Source organism: Chamaea fasciata, unplaced genomic scaffold (genome assembly GCF_029207755.1).
Source record: "Chamaea fasciata isolate MVZ Bird 193981 ecotype frontalis unplaced genomic scaffold, bChaFas1.0.hap1 SCAF_2, whole genome shotgun sequence".
Lineage (NCBI taxonomy): Eukaryota > Metazoa > Chordata > Aves > Passeriformes > Sylviidae > Chamaea > Chamaea fasciata.
In genome coordinates, this window is record NW_027094087.1 from 54,760,370 (window position 1) to 54,779,119 (window position 18,750).

Sequence of the window (18,750 nt, forward strand, 5' to 3'; positions counted from 1 at the left end):
AGTTTATATTAAAACATTTGGACATGGTGCCCTACACACTTTATAATTTCACCTAAAAATTAAAGAAATAAAGAAATTTTTGCATACATCTATACATCTGTACAGTTTGGAGAGACACACTAGAGTCCTTCTGACAGTAGGATACCACATTCCATGCAGATCTGCAGGTGAAATCGTGCTCTGATGCCTGGGATTAAGGGATTCAGCTGAACCTGTTTAAAAGCAAAATACACACATGAAAAACTTGCCAATCTGTCCCTTCAACCAAAGGAGAATGTAATATTGACTGCATTTTATACTCTCTACACAGAAATATGACATTTTATTTTACCCAAACAGTTTTGTTTTTTTTTTTTTTCTTCTGAGAAGGTCAGTACTAGATTTCTGATGTGAATCGAGCACAAGCCTGTGAGAGACATGAATTTGCTTTCAGGGGTGGCCCAGCTTGACCTTTCTTAATGAGTTAGTTTTATAGGCATGTCTCCAATGACACTCCCACTAAGCCAAACAGCCGAAACTATCTAACAGTTACTGAAAAAAATAGCACAGGAGAAATGAGGAAAAGAAATGGCTAGAGATCATGGAATTACAGGAAATCTTAGGGAAAAAAATGAAAAAAACATTCTATTTTATTTCTTTAAGCTTTTCTTTCTGCTGGGGATAATCCTACGTGGATTAAAAAGTTGCAGAAAATATAGGGTTTAAACATAAATTTAATAACTGTAAAAATAACAGAAGAAACAATTTTGTCATGAGGTTGTTGCAAACATAAAAAAGTGCTCCTCCTGGGTAACCTTCATAGTAACTCTGAAAGCTCAAAATGGATTTTCACAACACCTGACAGAAGTCTGTATTCATTTTGTCCTTAAATCAAGGCAGGAAACAGCTGAGTCAATAGCATCAGAACTCTGATTCCAAATACCAACCATTTAAAAAAACTAAAATTTTTGCAGTTTCACCTACTGATGGAAAATGCACTTGTGTTTATGGGCTCAGTGCAGAAATTATCTGAAATAATCCAGTAATATCTTTCTACCTTTTGCAACTATAAATTTATTGTCACAGTAATTAGAAAGCCTGTAAAATCTTATGCTACCAGTTTGAGGTTCCTAGGCTATTTATTAGGCACTTCAGCTACTCCTGCAGGTACTGAAATGGGAGAGAGGCACTTCTGAAGGGCAAATAATCCCAATTATCTCAGACACGTATCTTCAAATTATACCATATAGGTTCCTTCCATTTCCTGAGTGCAGGTGAGATTCACAGGACTTGCAAATTCCATACACCTGGGGTGAAGTATGATGAACTCCATTCTCAATGGGATTTGTGGAGACCAGCTAGAAACACTTCCGCAGACTTTCCAAGCCAAAAGCAAGAAACTACCATGTTATCAAAAGGAATACAAGAAACAAGTGATAAAGAGCTGAGAAAGATGCTGCTGGGGAAATAGCATTGTACCACTCTGAACAATGATAAAATAAAAGGAGAAATTCTTCATGGATCTTTGACAGTAATTTAAAAATTTGTAGCACTCAAATGACTGGCATCAGAACAGCCACATTTCCTGAAATTTTAGTCCAGTTTGCTGTAATTTACACACAAGGGTCACATGTTTAAAATGTCAACGACTAAATTCTGAATTACTGTAAATACCTATAATTTAAGAGACGTGCCTGACACACTGAATCACCTTTCTCATCTTAGCACAGCTAACAAACAAAAGCATCCTCAAGTACACCTCTTGATGGCAGGGATATACAAAAGCTCAGGTTTATACAAAGTACAATAGATGCTGTTGGCAGCAAAAGTAGTTGCTTCACATAATGGACTGCACTGGAAGCACAAAGAAAGGGCACCAAAAGAACAAGATTAGGCTGTTTCTCATTAAAAATACAAAACTAAAACTTTGAGACAAAGTTCACCTCTCAAAATTGCTTATGAATCTGTCTAGGAAAATAACCCTTTAAGACACATGCAAGTTTCTCACAGATGGTTCAAGTTAATGCTCACATTCCAGGAGCTTTATGCATTAATTTGACAATATGAGATGTATTTCATACCAGATTTAACTAAGCTGGAGGACTCGGGATCTTCTAGCCGGACATCTGAAAATGAAGCTTCAGATGGCAGCTTCTTCTGTTCCTCTTTCAAACTCTGTGCAATTTGCTGCAAAGAAAGATACACAATAATATTTTAATATCACATAACACTGCTTTGGTTACAACAGACAAAAGCATACTGAATTGCAAAAAGAATCAGCTACACTCAGATTCCAGTGTTTCAACGACATTTAGAAGAAACAGGGACATGTTTCCAAAACAGCAGTAGAAATACTGCAATACGACAGATTCACAAATATGTATCTGTGTAAAGCACTATTCTTTCCATTTTGCCTCTTTTACTGATGTCTCAGTGATGACCTATAAAGCCACTTAGATATGAATGACCTATAAATAATGACCTATAAAGCCACTTAGAAAGAAAAGTTCAAAATAGGGTGACCCAGGTTCAACACTTACTTGGATTTTAAACAGATCATTTTTGATGGCTTTATTTCCATAAATGATATGTGCAGATGGCCCAGAAGTACTCTCTAGTTTATTCCCTGCAGGAGTTCAAGCAAAAGCTTTCCCCTAACATTACTCAACATTTCTACACTTCAACCTTTTCTACTACTTGGTCTGCTTCAAAGCAACAAGAGGCAGCAAGAATGGGCAGAGAACTGCATTAATATTTGAGCAGAACAGCACAAGAAACACTTCTGCCCCGTGCTTTTAACATTTTAATAATTCATTTACTAAGACAGAAGGTCTCTCTAAATAGCAAGGTTTTGAGGTTTAAAAGCAATCAAGTAGCAAAATGAATCTCAAACCAGGCAAAAACTGAAGTCATACAAGGACATATGAAAAGCAGCATAATTTCTCATTTTGAAATGAACTTTCTCTTCCTTAACTGAAGGGCCATAGGACTTTTGTTAGAAAATAAGGCCTCATAAAGCTCAAACAGCAGAATCACTTGCCTAAAGATGCCTATTAGTCCTTAAACTTTCAGTACAAAGAGCATGTACTCAACAAATTCACTAGTTTCAGGGTTTAAAACCCTATGGATATCCCACAAAATTGGGATATCCAAAAATTGCCAAAATACAAACTGTAGCACAATAAAAGCTTTAGATGTGTATACAGACAATATCATAGCAATGAGCTCACTACTGATCATTTTTTCACAGTGTTTTGTGCAGACAAGAATTGAGCACAGTAAGGTACAGTTACACAATGTTAATTTCTTTCAGCCCATAGCAAAATACATATATTTTAGGTAGGTAGGTATGTAGGAAGAGGGAAAAGAGAGAGAGAGAGAGAGAGAGAGACCGTGCAAGAGAGCTTGCCCCTGTATTTTTTGTAAGTAATGTTCTGATTCTGAAGTCAAACAGCAGCTTCTCTACCAACTGATCAGCTGGAACTAAGTCCTACAATTTTCTAAGCTCCACCAGCTATTCTGGCATCAAGGTGGAAAGCAGACAATAAAATTAGGATCTTGCCAGTCCATGTTGGAAAGGCTATTGTCAGTCACCTAAGTCCTTTGACAGCCTGGGCCTCCCATTATAAAGTGAATGGCAATAGTTACTTGGAGGAGGATTTTTACTATGCTTTATTGCTTCGGTGCAGTCTTCATACAGTTGCAGCTTGTTCAAGTCAAAAACTCATTAAGGGTTTCTCATTAGGCATTTATTTATATCTGAGAGTTGTTACATTCTGAAACATTCATCAACATAGTATTAACCCTTTAAAATAAGTAGAATTAGTTTGATCCATTTCAACAGGAACATTGACACAAAGGGCTTGGAATGACTGAAAAAATGGCTAATACTGATAAGAACTTGAAAAAGGCTTCTGGAAGCCATTGCTATCTTGTTAAATAATCTAAAGCAAATCTCCTCTCACACTGCCTGAGCACAGGGTACACACATGCCTACCAAAAGCTAGCTGAACAGTAATTCTGGAAACAAACTTGCAGCTAACTGGGACTGTCTAAAGCATCCCTTCAATTCCAGCTCAACTAGAAAATACATTGGGTCTTATGAATGTAAATAAAAATTCAGAACCTTCAAGTTTTGATAAAACTGTTACCTGTAAGAACTATTGTCATTGTCACTAAATTCGACAGAAAATGCTAATATCTAGTTTAGGGTCATAATTTGATCAGCAGGTGTCAATTTAAAAATGCCAGCAACACTAAATTCACCTAAGAACAGGAAAACCCAAGCTGCAAACCACCAACTGCATACACTGCATGTACAAAGTCAAGGACAGTGAGAAAGCTGAGGCTGTACCTCCATCATTTCCAGCTTGTCAGGATAGGCGAGGTCGCCGGGCGCAGGCTTGTAGCCGGTGATGTCGGTCTGAATGTAAATATGCGTCCTGTAGACAAGGCGCTCCTGTACATCTTCCAACATCTGCTTGACACCAGCTGCAAACGCACCCAGTTGTTCAGCTGACAAAGGAAAGAAAAGGCACAAACTTGTTAATGACAAAACAAGCTTACAGAAACACAAGTTTGAAGTACCACATATAGGACGATAAAAAACCTGGCTTGCTGCAGATGGAGTCAGGCTATTTTTGGAACAGAGGCATGCAGACAAATTTGTGACAAACGAGGAATTTACTGAACTCCATGCTGCACTTGCTTTGGCTCCCCAGATTTTCATAAGGCTATGAAAATGCAACCTCACACTGACGACATCAGATGCCTTGCTAGAATTAAAGGTTCTAACTATTTCAGACCTGGGTACATTAAATGGAACTTTGGTGGGAACAACAAAGCAAGGTGGCTTTGGCTCTATCACAGCCAATACCCATGGTGTGACTGTTGGAAGTTGATGAAAATAGATGAACCAAAGCAGCTCACATCAAACTTAAGAATTATTGTATCAGCCCGCATTTAAGTAGTAGGAAGACACCTCTTATAATAAGCCAAAAGATTAATTCAGCAAGTTTTTGCTCATTCCCAACAGTGTTACAATTATGCTTCCAGGAAAGTGAACAATTCTTCATGATTATTGGCACAGCTTCAGCAGCAAAGAGCTACACTGGGTGATATACCAGCTACAACGGATGATTTCTGTTTATTGCCTGGTGCAATAAAGACTGTGAAAGGATTCCATTATGCACTGGTCATACTATGAAATGAGACACCAGGTCGGCTCACTCCTATCAGACTTTGAGCTCTGCATACTTATAAAACTCCAAAATCTATGGTGCTACTTAACTCCTCTGCTGAAGTTACATTTCTAGTCTGGGAAACATGACATTAAGGATAGTTGAAAAAAAAATCAGCTTGCATTCCTTTTGTTTTATCATCATTATGCAGAAAGCTCTACATGGATGATGCATTAGCAGGGCCAAGTGAAGCAATTCATTCATTTGAAAAGTTGATTTAAATCAACCCTGGTGCATGCATATGCACTGGGTGGATGCTTGCTGGCATTTGTACAATCTAAAGAACACAAGACTAACATCAGTACATAACTTTAAATAATGCTATGCACAGATTCAAAGACACAGACCTTCATAATAAATGAAAAAGCATAATTAATTTTACACAAACATGTCAAAGATGAGGTTAGGTTAAGATCCACTAGAAAGAAATAAGCGTCTAGAATTTCTGACTATGCAATTAAATAATTTTATCAGTTCAGACGACACTGAAAACAATCATCTTCAGTCTATGAGTTACCATTGTTCTGCACATGATCCTCAAGCATCTCGTTTTTGAGAATCCCACAGAGTTCAGAAAGTGTCTCTAAGTGAATGACATGGATAATCATTGGCCTCAGGACATCATACAATGAAAGACACAACTTCTCCAAGAGTTCACTATGAAGGAAAAATAGAACAAAGCTAAATTCACGATCCTCCAAAAGCAAAAGAAAATTTTATCACAAACATAGATTATTTTGTGGCAAAGATATTTGAAAGGAGAGTGAGAAAACAAATGTCATAGAAGACTTTAGACAAGACTATTTAAAACATAAACCCACTATCTCCTACAAAGTAGGAAAAGTTTTCCTTTTAAAAGATGTGGCATACCAACTGCTCAAAAAGGGTGTTACAGCTTTTAATTCATTTTAAAATAAAATTTTAAAAACCCGAATAAACCAAACAAAAAACCTACACATACCAACCAACAACTCAACCTGTCACAAAGGGAAGAGGCTGCAAACTGGTTTACTTGGCTTCTGTGAAAAAAAATGCTCCTGCTGAGCTCATAACGCAAATTTTCCCCTGAGAAAAGGCTCATCTGATTCCAAGCACTCAACAGTGTATTACAACCAGGAGCACACAAAAAGGGATGCAGGAGGAGAAACTTGGTAATCTTCTCTGTAATAGCTACCAACATCTCAGAGCACACTTCCCAATCTAACTGAAGTTACGACATCAATGCAGTGACAACACCAGATATCCCACTTCAATTTAGTTTCTTTCTTTCATGTTCAAAGCAATGCATATCTTGGTTAAGACACCAACAGCACTCACTCTAGACATTTTTGCCATCATCAATGCCCCCTTCACTAATCACATATTGGGCACTAATGCTATTGACAGTGGCTGAAAATTCAAGTAATTTCCCAGCCAGAGTTGGAAATATAAACTTCAAGAAGACTGAAGTAATCACAGTGTGATAAAGATATTGAGTTGATTGCACCATTTGTTTTTTCTAATTCACAAAGAAAGTCTATCAACAGGACAAGAACACTTCAGTTCATCAGACAGGGAACAAAAATGCTCGTGGAAAGAATACTCAGAAGGAACATTTTGAATGCCTCTTCTTTTGGATCCTAGAGCACTCTAAGCAACTTGACAAAACAGTAACTCTCCATGTTAAAAGCAGGAACAAAGGAGAAAGTTTAACCAGCCTTATTATTAAATACAATACTCCATCTCAGATCTCTACTCTTGGGTAGAATTTTGGTAAACTCTTCTCTCTACATAGACAACTTGCTGTAATGTCTTCAAAGCCCCTTAGCATTCCAGAAAAGAAAATGAGGCTATGTATTATGCTAAGAGAAACCTAACAAATTAGGTACTATTTGAAACATTTTTCTTAAAATATTTTATTTAGATGAAGGCAAAAAAAAAAAAAAAAAAAAGAAAAAGGAAAGCAAGTTCTTAGGAAATAAGATAATTACATTCCATTAAAAAAAAAAATCAAGTCTATTCTCATTCTTGGTATGAACAGCACTAGTGACAAAAATTCTGGCTGAACAACATTTCACACTGATTTCAGTTAGGGATGTTTACTCCAGGACTCGGACTGAGATAGCTAAACTGATTCTTAAGCAAATTTATTTTGGTCACCGCAAATTCTGAGCATGTCCCACACGAGGCCACAATTCCTCAGAAAAGACTAGGCCTACTGTGGCACTGTGGTTTATCTCTAGTGAGGCTTTATGCAGCTTTGGTTTTCCTTTAGCTTTGAAGGATGGGGAGGGTAGTGGGCAGTCTTTTTTTCAAGTTACACAATTATTCAACTCAAGCTGCACTCAATTTAAGACATTACAACACTCAAAACCAGTGTCTCAGTTATATTAATAGAAATACACTTTAGTTAGGAACTTTATAGCAAGGAAACATGACCTACCCATATTTCAAAATCAAGTATCATTACTAAAACATACCAGAAAACTGGAGGAGGGGCATAATCTATTAAATTGCTTTACTACTACAGATCTGTTGTAAAAAAAACAATACTTTTACAATTCAATTACAGTGTAAAGCAACAACCTGTCCCTCTTTCAGGTTTAGGTAGAGGAGATTGGGACACTGTTCTTGTCAGGCATCCACTACCCTGCCTTCTGTACAGCCCATGCAAATATTCCTTGACATTAAGGGCAGCTCATTAAATCCTTCTGGAAAAACAGCTGAAGTTCATCAGCCTAATTTCAGACTGAAGCAAATGAAAGCACTCGTGCAACAGGCTGTGCAAAAGAGTCTGTACAAAAACAGCTGAGAGCTGTAGACTTCTACAGCTATTTTCAAAGAACCTGAGTGTCTTTAACTTCCAGACTATCTACAGAGCATTTGCAAAGATTATTTATGGGAACTATCAGCTTTGCTTGTAGAAAAAAGAAAACACAAGAACAGCAAATTCTGATGCTTAAAGTGAGTAAGTTGGTTTTTTAATCTTGCTAGTTCTTACCAAGCCACTTGAACACAGGCCTAGTTGCCACAAAATATTGTCTGTTACATCACAAAACACTAAATACAACATGCAGTAAAATAAAACCAGCATGTACCACCTACTCCAGTTTTGGTGTTGGTTTTGTGAAGAACTCATTGTAAAGCTGGTGTTCATCCTGGCATACATGGACCATAAAGGCACAACCACTTCGTACCTGTATTCATAGAAATACAAATACATGATTATTAAATTCTTTTCCTTGCATCAGTATCACAAAAGATATTACAGGTACTATTATTATATATAATATATTGTGTTGTAATTATCACAGCTATGACTAAACTGAAACTTTGTAAAGTTCAAAAGTAAGGAGATGAACTCTCATCAGACCATGGGCTGAAAAGATTTTACTAGCCAAATAAAAGCTCACTGTACAACTTCTGTCCCTTTTTTGTTTCTGAAATTTAAGTAACTACATTTTATGCTTTTTTTATCCTCCCCCCTCTGTGAGGTTTGTAACAGCATGGAGTTTTTACAGAAACAAAACATGTATGGCTTGAAAATGTTAGTAGAATGTTAATTCTACTAGAATGTTAACTGTCAAACTCACAGACAACAGTAACAATTCTGCATGTAAATGACTGAATTAAGTAAGCTCATTTTACCTGGGGGAGAGGGGATTAAAACATAACAAAACCCACCCATGACTACTTTACCTACCAGAGCACAATGATCTCTGTTATTCTGACTGGTTAATTCTGTAACAGTGCTAGCGATACTTGGACCAAGCAAAAGCTCCCGCTGGTCGAGGTAACATTGATGGATTTCATTGAGAACTTGCTGATACCTAGCCAAGAAATTAAAACAGTAACTGCATCCTGAAGATCATTTTCTGGCACACATAAAATGTATGCCAACACTCTCCTTAGGTCTATATAATTTCAATTTTTAAAACTTTCTTTTAAACTAATAATGTGTTTAACAGTACTTAAACAAAAGTAAATATTTTCAAAACTTGAAAGTGTTGAAGATAAATTATGCAGACATACTCACTCTGGCATTTTTTCAGATCTTTGCTCTACTTGCTCAATAAGAGTCTACTCAAAAAAAAAAAAAAAAAAAAAAAAGAAGTATTATCAGTAAATTACTTTTTTGTAGTAATTGGGAAAGAGTTCATAGTATTTTTCCATGGATACAATATGCAATCTTTGGACATTCACACTTGCACAATATGCAATCCTTGCATTCACACTAATAAATTCAAGCCTCATTTTCATAACTTCCTTTTTAAAAGTTAGTTACCAACTACTTACTCTGACTTTGGGAGCAGCTGCTCTGAATTTCACATAAAACAGCGTGAAGGCATTGTCAGAATTTGGCACAGCTGAAGGATCCTGAAAGAAGAGATGAATAATTGGTTAAAGAGCAAAATACTATACTTGGCTTCTAGTTCATAATGGCTGAGATAATTAGGCTCTAAAACAGGGTATTGGTTCTTTATGCTTATACTTCCAGTGGAGCAGCTCTTTGTCACTTCCCACCAACAAAGGCGTGCTGGTTTCAGAACTCAAAGTCAAATGGAAGAACAAAACCCTACCCAAAAGTTTCATCCAACAGCCTCTACAGGAAAAGGAACATTTTCAGTAATTATGCCATTCTCCATTAGAGACAATTTACTCTGGACCTGCCAAAGTAGTACTGACTGTTGGTCCTTAATATGTAGTCCTATAATGGAACAAATTTCCCTTTTATCTGCCAGTCCCAAGGCACAGAAGTAAGTTTCAACTTGTATTCAAGCTCCAACCAGAATAACAAGTCTTGAGGCAGCTCCCCCTACAGCTCCCCAGCCCAGCAGGGCAGACAGCTTGAACTTAGACAAATGCTAGCACTAACAAAGCAGAGCACAGACCCAATTTACACACCAAGCTTTCTTCCCCCTTATCCCTACTGAAGCAAGAGAGAAGAGGTGGTCTCCCTTAGAAACATCATGGGGACAGGAAATCCACTATCCCTACCTCCTCTTTTCATCCCTGTGAGCAACCCCATCATTCTCCTACAAACATACATCAAACCCTCCACTCATATGTGTGCATCACCAAAGAACATCCAGATGTCTGTCCCTTTCCAGTCCTGACAGTCTTGTTCTGTTACAACAGGAAAACTCAACACTTGATCACAACTAAAGAACACCAGTCCAGTATTGCACTTCTAGCAGAAGGAGCCATTTAATTATTCAAAGTATACAAAATATCAACAAAGCCCCCACCTACACCGGAAGTAAAAGGTCCTCCTTCCTGATTTAAAATCACTAAGCAGCAATTCAAATCCAGAAAGCAGGTTACACACTTCTTTCTGTAGACATGCTTACTATCAGAGATGTCAAATTTTGTTTAAATTCAGCTCAGTTAAGGCAATCCATTGGCACCAAACCAAGCTATGATACTTTTTTTTAATAAAACTTAGTTTTGTACCAAACATGAAAAATGTTCAATGCCACTTAACAGAGATCTCCACTTCAGGAGTACCCTTCCACAAGTTTCCATGAACACTGCCTAAAATTCCCTCCTTTTAGGTGTGCCAGTTCTCAATCCTAGTTTCTTTCAGTTTCACTGATTTTCCCTCAGGACACCAAGTTTGCCTGTAATAAAACTGAGCACAAGATACCCAAGAATTATTTGGAGAAAGAACCAAAGTGTGTAGGAAGAGACACTCCTCTCTCCCTTCTGCTCTGCCAGAATATTGCAGTATGAGACTATCAACATTTTAATGAGACCAAAAAAATCTCCCTGCTCACATTTATGCCTAAATCTCACTGGAGTGAGGGGGAGTAAACACCTGGGACAGGATGTCTCTTCCCTGGGGGACACTAGCATCGCTGTCAACATTTTAAAATGAAACAAAGAATACTGGCAAAACTAATAGGAGCCTGGCACAGTTGTTACCTGCAGCTGCACAAACCACTGCAGAATAAATGAACTTCTACACGACCAAGAGCACCCAAGAACACTTACTGGAATGTAACACTGAAATGATCACAGCATGAACTCAGAGTTGTGCTTTACAATTACCATCCTATAACACCCAGCTCCTGTATACTTTTTTCCAAGGATTCCCTTCAATCTCTCTCTGTCTCCAAAGCAATTCATCTCCAAAACAAAACACCACAGTACCTCTATTTCTCTTGTATACCTTCCCCATTTGGCAACAGACCAGCGGCCAGCTCAGAGCCCCAGTGCACACTCTGGTTCAGGAAAGCAAACTGTCTGGCCATCTGGTGTCTCTAACACAATCCTTCACCCATCCCCGGCCTTCACTAGCGTACTGCTCACCTACTTCAAGTCACCAATGTCACCTTCAATTTCCATCATTTTTTAAATTATTATTACTTTCAAATCTTTTGGATCACTAGGCTTCTGTCATATTTGGCTGAGTATTGGACAACCTACACAAACACCATAGCACTGACCTATTTTCACAAAAAACTGTTGACACATCCCACCCTCAAAAAATAAAAAGAGAATTGTTTGATGTTATAATAGACATTTCAGTACAGCACCACTTCCCACTTACTGATTCACCTTACCCTTTTCATTAACTGGGTTGTGAGGTTCTGTAGTGTATTCACAGTGTATGTCTTGATAAGGTGCATAGCTTTAGAAAGGCATTGTTTAAACTTAGTCAAATATACAGGATAGTCTTTAAAATTTGGCTGAAAGAAAGAAAAAAATTCATTTCAAATAAAAATAGTAGAAGTCAAAAATTTATCCAAACTTAAATTAAAATACTCACATAACTAGCTAGCTTGTACAAACTAAAAGCAGTATTTTACACAAATTAAGCAGAATAATAAGTATCTTCAATAAAAATTTCCTAAGTTTATAAAGCACCATCCTTAACTACTTCTTGTATTCGGCAGAGAAAACTTTGTATAGGAAAAAAAATTTTAAAAGTATGAACACACAGTTGTGACAATTTAACTAAAATGAATACAGAATGACTTACATGTGATGAAATATATGCAATACAATCATCAAGCTTAGCCAGCATTGGAATGAATCCTTCACTGTTCACGGACAGCGTAGGGGAATTTAATTTCTTTGGAAAACAAGACAAAGCATCATTGTAAGGAACCCAGGTACATTACTGTTGGTGACTAAGTTCAGAAGACCAGCACACTTTCATTTTCTAAGACTAGTAACAATGAAATAATACTTACAGTGTTGATGTTTTCCAGCTCATTAAAGTAAGAAAGTTTCTGCTGGATGTTTTCAGCCAGGTCAACAAGTTCTGACTATCAAAGAAACAAAAAAAAGAAAATCATCAACCTAGCATGTAGCTTAAATAAATAAATAAATAAATAAATAAATAAATAAATAAATAAATACACATGTGTGTATAAAATTATTAAGCCTTCCTTTCCACTCTCAGCATTGTTCAATAGCTCCAAGTAACTTGCAACTAATTAAGTAGAACAAAAGATGGAGAATACAGCAGTGCTCTCTTGCTCTCTTACCAGACTGACACATTCTTTTCAGTAGTATATTTAAAATAATATATACTACCGGTTTGTCAGTATCCCACAGACAATGCTGCACACAAACAGTAGTGCTGCCATGAGTATTATAGAGAGTTGTAAAGATCCTCACAATTGGAGCCTTAAAAAGTTCTCTTATCCAGTCTGACTATTAAAAAAAAAGTTTGTTGCATCACTGTTGCAGCAGTTCATCAGGAAAAATAAAGTACCTGGGAAATCAACTCTCAGCTTTAAGGGTCTTGCAGTAACCAGCTCAAAATACTTCTGCAAGTGATATGAATTATTAATTCCAATACAGTTTGCACTTGTCAGGCATCAGTAACAAAAGCTGCCCTCAGCTAGCTTTTCATTAAAGCATATACTGATACATACTGAATATCTTACTGAAGAGCCAGACATCCCAGGTGCAGGTGAAACACACCCAAAAAATCAGGTCCAAAGCAAATGGATGGATTGTTACCACAGCTCACATGTTTTCCCAGCCCAAGAAAAAGAAATTTTCATTCAAGATGTCTTAGCAATTCTCAGTAATCCTTCCTTCAAAGATTACCTGCTCTTTCAAAAGCTGTTCACAGGCCTCATGCAGCGTTCCTGTCTTTGTGGACACAAAAAGATACTGTTTTTGCAGTGACTCCAGGTGCTGAAGGGCACTATTCACATCATTCAAGATAGCATCACACTGCTCCTGAAAGCCAGACAAGTAATCCCTCATCTGTCTAGAAAAAAGAGAATCAACAGACAACAGAAGTAAAATTTCCCTTTCTGTATTTGCAAATCCAGCTGCCTGCAGGGACACTGCCACCACTTTTCTCTGTCTATGAATAAGAGATCACTTGCATCAAGCAAGAGTGCACAATAAGCAGATGATTCATCACCTCAGAAATAACAGAGCTGAAGGGTCTGGAATAGCCACTCCATTTCCCTGACATTCCTTATAGCAAGCCTACCTGGAAAGCAGCAGCATGCAGCACAGCTGGTCTGGAGCATGTGAATGCTGTCTAAATGGGCACCACAAACACAGTGACTTCTGCAAGCAGTCAAATTCTACCTGCCTGGCTCCCAACAGGGGTGTTAATTTGGGTCTCTTCTGCATCATTTTCAGTTTCCATTTAGAAATTACTTTTTCTCCCCTGAAGTAGCTGAAATTATCTAGAGGATTAAAAATTTACTGTGAGGATTCAAAGAGGCTTAGATGAAATAGATCCAGTGTCTAATGTCACCAGATTTGTCTAAGGCTTAATGCAGACAAAAAACTCTAAATGATAACTAAATGTTAATGTCAAGCATTCAGCTTATCTAAGCATATTAAAAATAAATTACTCATCGATGTCAGCTAAAACTTCTGAGTTCTATTTTACCACTTACAAAGCTGCAAGTAAAACAATTCCCTGTATCCATGTGCAACAGGCAAAGCACTTATTTATTTTCCTCCTGCACCTTTAGCCTCCTGCACACAGTAGCATACTGGCCACCCTACAAACCACTGTGCATCACAGCACACTTGAGTACCTGTGTGCACCCTTATGTCAAGTGACAAAGTGCAAGCCTGCTACTCCTTTGAGGCTCTTTATGATCAGATCACAGGATCAGTATATGCCTCAACCTCTGCTTTTAAGAAAAGTCACGTCCTCAAATGTCAAAGCACAAGAGAAAGAAACAGCCCAAAGAAAGGCAGAGGAAATATGGAAGGGGGAATACAGCAGCATCTGTGTGTGACCAAGGGCAAGTTTGTGAAGTCTCAAGACAGAAGTCAGTTTGCACAAAAGCCAGCAGATCCAGCTAAGCCATTCAGCTGTACTTCAGACTCCCAAGCAGTAACTGCCAAAGTCAGTGGGAAGAGGCTCTTTGAGCCTGATGGGAAAGTCCGTTACACGGAAACAGATGAGAATGGTGAGACTCAAAACTGGAGTTGAGCAAAGTGTCAAGGAATGCAGGGAATAAAGATACAGAATGACAACGACAGCCACTGGTGAGCCAAATGGTGAGAACAGAAATGACCACCAGCCACACCTGCTTACACAGTCTCACCCTCAGAGGATGCCATTCCAATAGCAGCAGCAATCGAAAAATCATAGGAAAGCTCTTGGATTGCCTTTGTCTACAGCTCTTTCTGTAAGCTAAAACTAATTTCCATCTGTCTAAATATACTGGGCAGTTTGGAAGGAAATCAGCATCCCCTTTAACTGCTCTGCCACCTGGGCAATGGCATTTGGGAGTGAGGCACACAGCCTTGGAAAACTTCAGCTGCTCCAACACATTCCCCCACTCCCCACCAGCTGAATGTGAACACGTGCTAACATTAATGGACAAGATGAAGTCCTTCAAGGGTGGAACTACTAATACTGAAAAGAACTGAGGAAAAGCACATACCTATACTTGGCACCTTCATCTTGATCCATCTGTGTTTGCACCTGAGCAAACCAGGAGAAGAACTAGAAGAGATTTTATGGTGTGAACAATATAGATATCACATGCAGTCAATTAAAAAAAAAATCAAATCTATGATCTATGAAATGAAGATGAGCTTTTGTTAAAAACAGAGCTGTTTCAGAATTCAGTTATTAATCTAGGAAATAAATTCCTCACTGTGGGTCCCTTCCAACTGAAATACTCCATTCTGTTCTTTCACTGAGTTAAAATGGGAAAGACTGAATTTTATCTGTCTTTATTTGCACAAGGACAGAGTATCACATTAGATAGTGGAGGTTCCTCTACTTCAAGAGCAACACCACTTTGCTGAAGGGATGTCTTACTCTCATATTAGATTCCACTCCAAACACAAAAAGTACCTGTCACTTCAGAGCTAAGACTTCAGCGATCTTTTCCCCCCAAGTTCTCCCTTATGCATCTTGAAAACAGCCCGAAAGGTTTAGCAAACCCACCAAAAGCTACGTGACACACAGAAACTAACAGAATTCTCTGAAGATTACTGCATCTTGGAGGTCATTCCCTTACCTGCTGTGCTGTTTCAATTCTTTCATCCTCCATCCCCAGTGTTGCAAATCCCTTCAGAAGGACATCCTCTGTGGAGTCTGGCACGGCGGCTGTCAGCAGCACAGGCAGCGACTGCGACGTCAGGCTGCACAAGTCCTCGATGGGAAGCTGCTCACAAAACATCACAAACCACAAATCAGACAACAACTCACTGAGAACTCCTGTGTGCAGCTCAACTACAGAGCAACCCAAAGCAGTAAGATGAGAAAATTACAGGCATCGACTTTTGAAGAAAAAATGCAACAGACATTCGATTTATCAATATGATAATCACAGAATCATTAAGTTTAGAAATAACCGCTGAGATCACTGAGTCCAGCCATTACACCAACAACTACAACATCCGTGCCTTTGGAAACATCACACAGGAACTGTCAGGTTTTTTTGCCAGATGTTCAGGGAAAATTCAAGGCTGCTGCCATAATTTATTCAGAAGACAAAGAATAGCTCTGCCCAACAGGCATTATTTTTTAGCCACAATTATTTTGTTTGAATGAGAAAAACATGGAAAAAATTAACTTGAGATAACTTGTATTTAAGTATGACCAGAGACTATTTATTAGCCTATATGGAAGAAATTAAGAAGAAAATTGTATGTTTTCTAAGAACATCAGCAGGGTAAAACCAGAAAACACTGCTTATCTACAAGTTGGTATCTCTCTAGAAAACAACCTGTTCAGTAAAATATTCCCTGTCTGGTAATACTAGTCTGGCAAAAAAAGAACCATCAGGATTTCAACTATTTGAGAAAAAACAGATTGCCATACATTGTCCAACTTCCACACACCTCTCTGCCCAGCCCCCCAAAACAGGGCTGACCCCAGCAGGGGAGGCAGTATTTCTCTCCTGTCTAATACAGAGGGAAAGGAGAATCCATCAGAGCCTGCTGTTTCAGGACAGCTGAGACACCACTGTCCCAGTTCCCTGAAGAACTCAATGTCTCGGCTTTGCTGTTTTCCTCGCTGGCAAATAGAGTACCTGCCTTGTTGCAAAGCTGGTTTATATCCTTAAGAACATCTTCTGATACCAGGACATCCTTCTACAATCACTTTGGATGCCTGCCAATATTTACTTTTTGCACATTGCTTACACAGAAAGAAAGAATCCAGGAAGGATTAAATGAAACAGGTGCATTAGAGGAAGGAACTGCTTTACACTCTCCCTTTTGCAGTTCTCAACTTGCATACACTTGCTGAGAGCAAGTTTTGTTGATTTTATGGCACTGTATCTTGCACTACGATCCTGTTTAAATACAAACCCTCTCCTGAAAAGTGCAGTTAGGAATGCCAGGATTCTGTTCCACCTCCCTTTGCAGACAAAGGAGTGATCATAAATAACCACCTTGTCAGAGTTAGGAATTTTATACAGTGGGAGACCATGTCCTCTACGGTGCGGACAAATTATTAAGCCTTTTACTATTCCTGGCTTTCCTCAGTTCGTTCGAGGAAACAGTTCATACCAGGAAATAAGGCTGGCGCCAGCAGCTATGCATTGGTAAGGACCAATTTAAGAGGACCAACAGAATGAACTCCACGACTAAAGCTCCCAACTCCAAGAGGACAAACGCTGGTGGACTGAGGGAAGCAGCGAGGGCAGGCAGAGGAAGCCTGTGGATTCTCAGAGGGAAGCTCCCACGGCTGCCGACAAACCCCTTGCCAGCCAGGGCAGGTGCGCGGCATGAGGCTCCCGGGGAAGGCTCCCGAACAGCGAGCCCTCCCGAGGGAGGGGGACGAGGCTGGGGACGCGGCTGCGGACGCGACCCAGAACGCAAAGCGCCGCTGACCCCCAAAGCCCGGGAGCAGCCGCGGCCCCGCAGGCCCGGCCGCTCCGGGCCGTCACCCCCGTCCGCCTGGCGACGTGGCACCGCGGCCGCTCCCGCCCTCGCTCCCGCCTTCCGCCCCTGCGGGCCGGGCAGCGCCGCCGCCTCACCTCGGCAGGCACCGGCAGGTTCTCGGCCGCCGCCTTCAGCTCCAGCACCGAGTCGGTCTGGCGGTCGCTGAGCGGCGCGGTGGGTTGCGGGCGACGGTCCCAGAGACTGAGGCGGTCCCGCACGTCCCTGCCCGCGGGCGGCGGCTCCGTGGGCGGCGGCTCCAGCATGCTGCCGGCGGCGGGACGGGCGGCCGGGCCGGCACGGGCCGGGAGCGGGGCGGAACGCCGGGAGCGGGGCGGCGCTTCCGGGGGAGGCTCTGAGCGCGCCGCGCCGCGTCGCGTGGCAGCGGCGTCATGGGCACGGGGCAGAGAAGGCGTCACGAGGGGCGGCCGGCCGGGGGGGCGCCCCCTGGCGTGCGGGAGGAGTGCGGGCGGCGGCGCCACCCCCGCGTCCTCAGGTGTATCCACAGGACTACAGACTCGCCGGGAAAACGCCTCCCATCGCCCAAGCCAACCTGTGACCGAACGTCACCGTGTCAGCTAGACCATGGCACTGAGGGCCACGTCCAGTCATTCCTTAAACACCTCCAGGGACGGTGACTCCACAGCAGCCCTGGGCAGCCCATTCCAATGTCTAATCACCCTCTCTGAAAAGAAATTCCCCCTGACGCCCAACCTAAACCTCGCCTGGTGCAGCTTGAGGCTTTATCCTTTCATCCTGTTGCTGGTTTCCAGGGAGAAGAGACTGACCGCACCTGGCCACAGCCTCCTTTCAGGCAATTCTAGAAGCGATAAGGCGCCCTCCCAGCCCCTCCTCACCCTTCACCAGATCCATTGCCCTTTCCTGGTCACACTCCAGCACCTCAATATCCTTCCCCAACTGTGGGGCCCAGAACTGGACAGAGCACTTGACATACAGCTTCACCAGTGCCAAGTACAGGGGCACAATCCCTGCCCTGGTCCTGCTGGCCACACTATTGCTGATACAGGCCAGGATGCCACTGGCTTTCTCAGCCACCTGGGGACACTCTGGGTCATAGTCTCAGCGGAGATCCTGAACTACTACTTCACTGTTTTGTTGCGTTTGGGGCTTAGCAGTCAATTCCAGTCCATTTTGTCCAGCTAGCCCTCTGCAGCTTCCCCACAGATTACCTGGTATAGTGCAGCTATCA

At 40.6% G+C, this 18,750-nt stretch overlaps 1 protein-coding gene across 1 annotated transcript in view; it reads right to left on the minus strand.

The window, feature by feature from the left end:
* The window catches only part of COG3 (component of oligomeric golgi complex 3), a 28,879-nt gene extending 11,058 nt beyond the window's left edge, over positions 1-17,821 (minus strand). Inside the window, exons 1-15 of the mRNA XM_066176191.1 lie at positions 17,639-17,821; positions 15,671-15,817; positions 15,086-15,147; positions 13,266-13,431; positions 12,398-12,472; positions 12,184-12,276; positions 11,765-11,890; positions 9,495-9,575; positions 9,235-9,278; positions 8,902-9,028; positions 8,304-8,395; positions 5,737-5,876; positions 4,334-4,494; positions 2,061-2,166; positions 88-212 (exon numbers count right to left, since the gene is read on the minus strand). Coding sequence (XP_066032288.1) covers positions 88-212; positions 2,061-2,166; positions 4,334-4,494; positions 5,737-5,876; positions 8,304-8,395; positions 8,902-9,028; positions 9,235-9,278; positions 9,495-9,575; positions 11,765-11,890; positions 12,184-12,276; positions 12,398-12,472; positions 13,266-13,431; positions 15,086-15,147; positions 15,671-15,817; positions 17,639-17,806 — 1,713 coding nt within the window. The 5' untranslated portion in view covers positions 17,807-17,821. The remainder of the gene's footprint in view (positions 1-87; positions 213-2,060; positions 2,167-4,333; positions 4,495-5,736; positions 5,877-8,303; positions 8,396-8,901; positions 9,029-9,234; positions 9,279-9,494; positions 9,576-11,764; positions 11,891-12,183; positions 12,277-12,397; positions 12,473-13,265; positions 13,432-15,085; positions 15,148-15,670; positions 15,818-17,638) is intronic.
* Between the last annotated feature and the right edge of the window lie 929 nt (positions 17,822-18,750).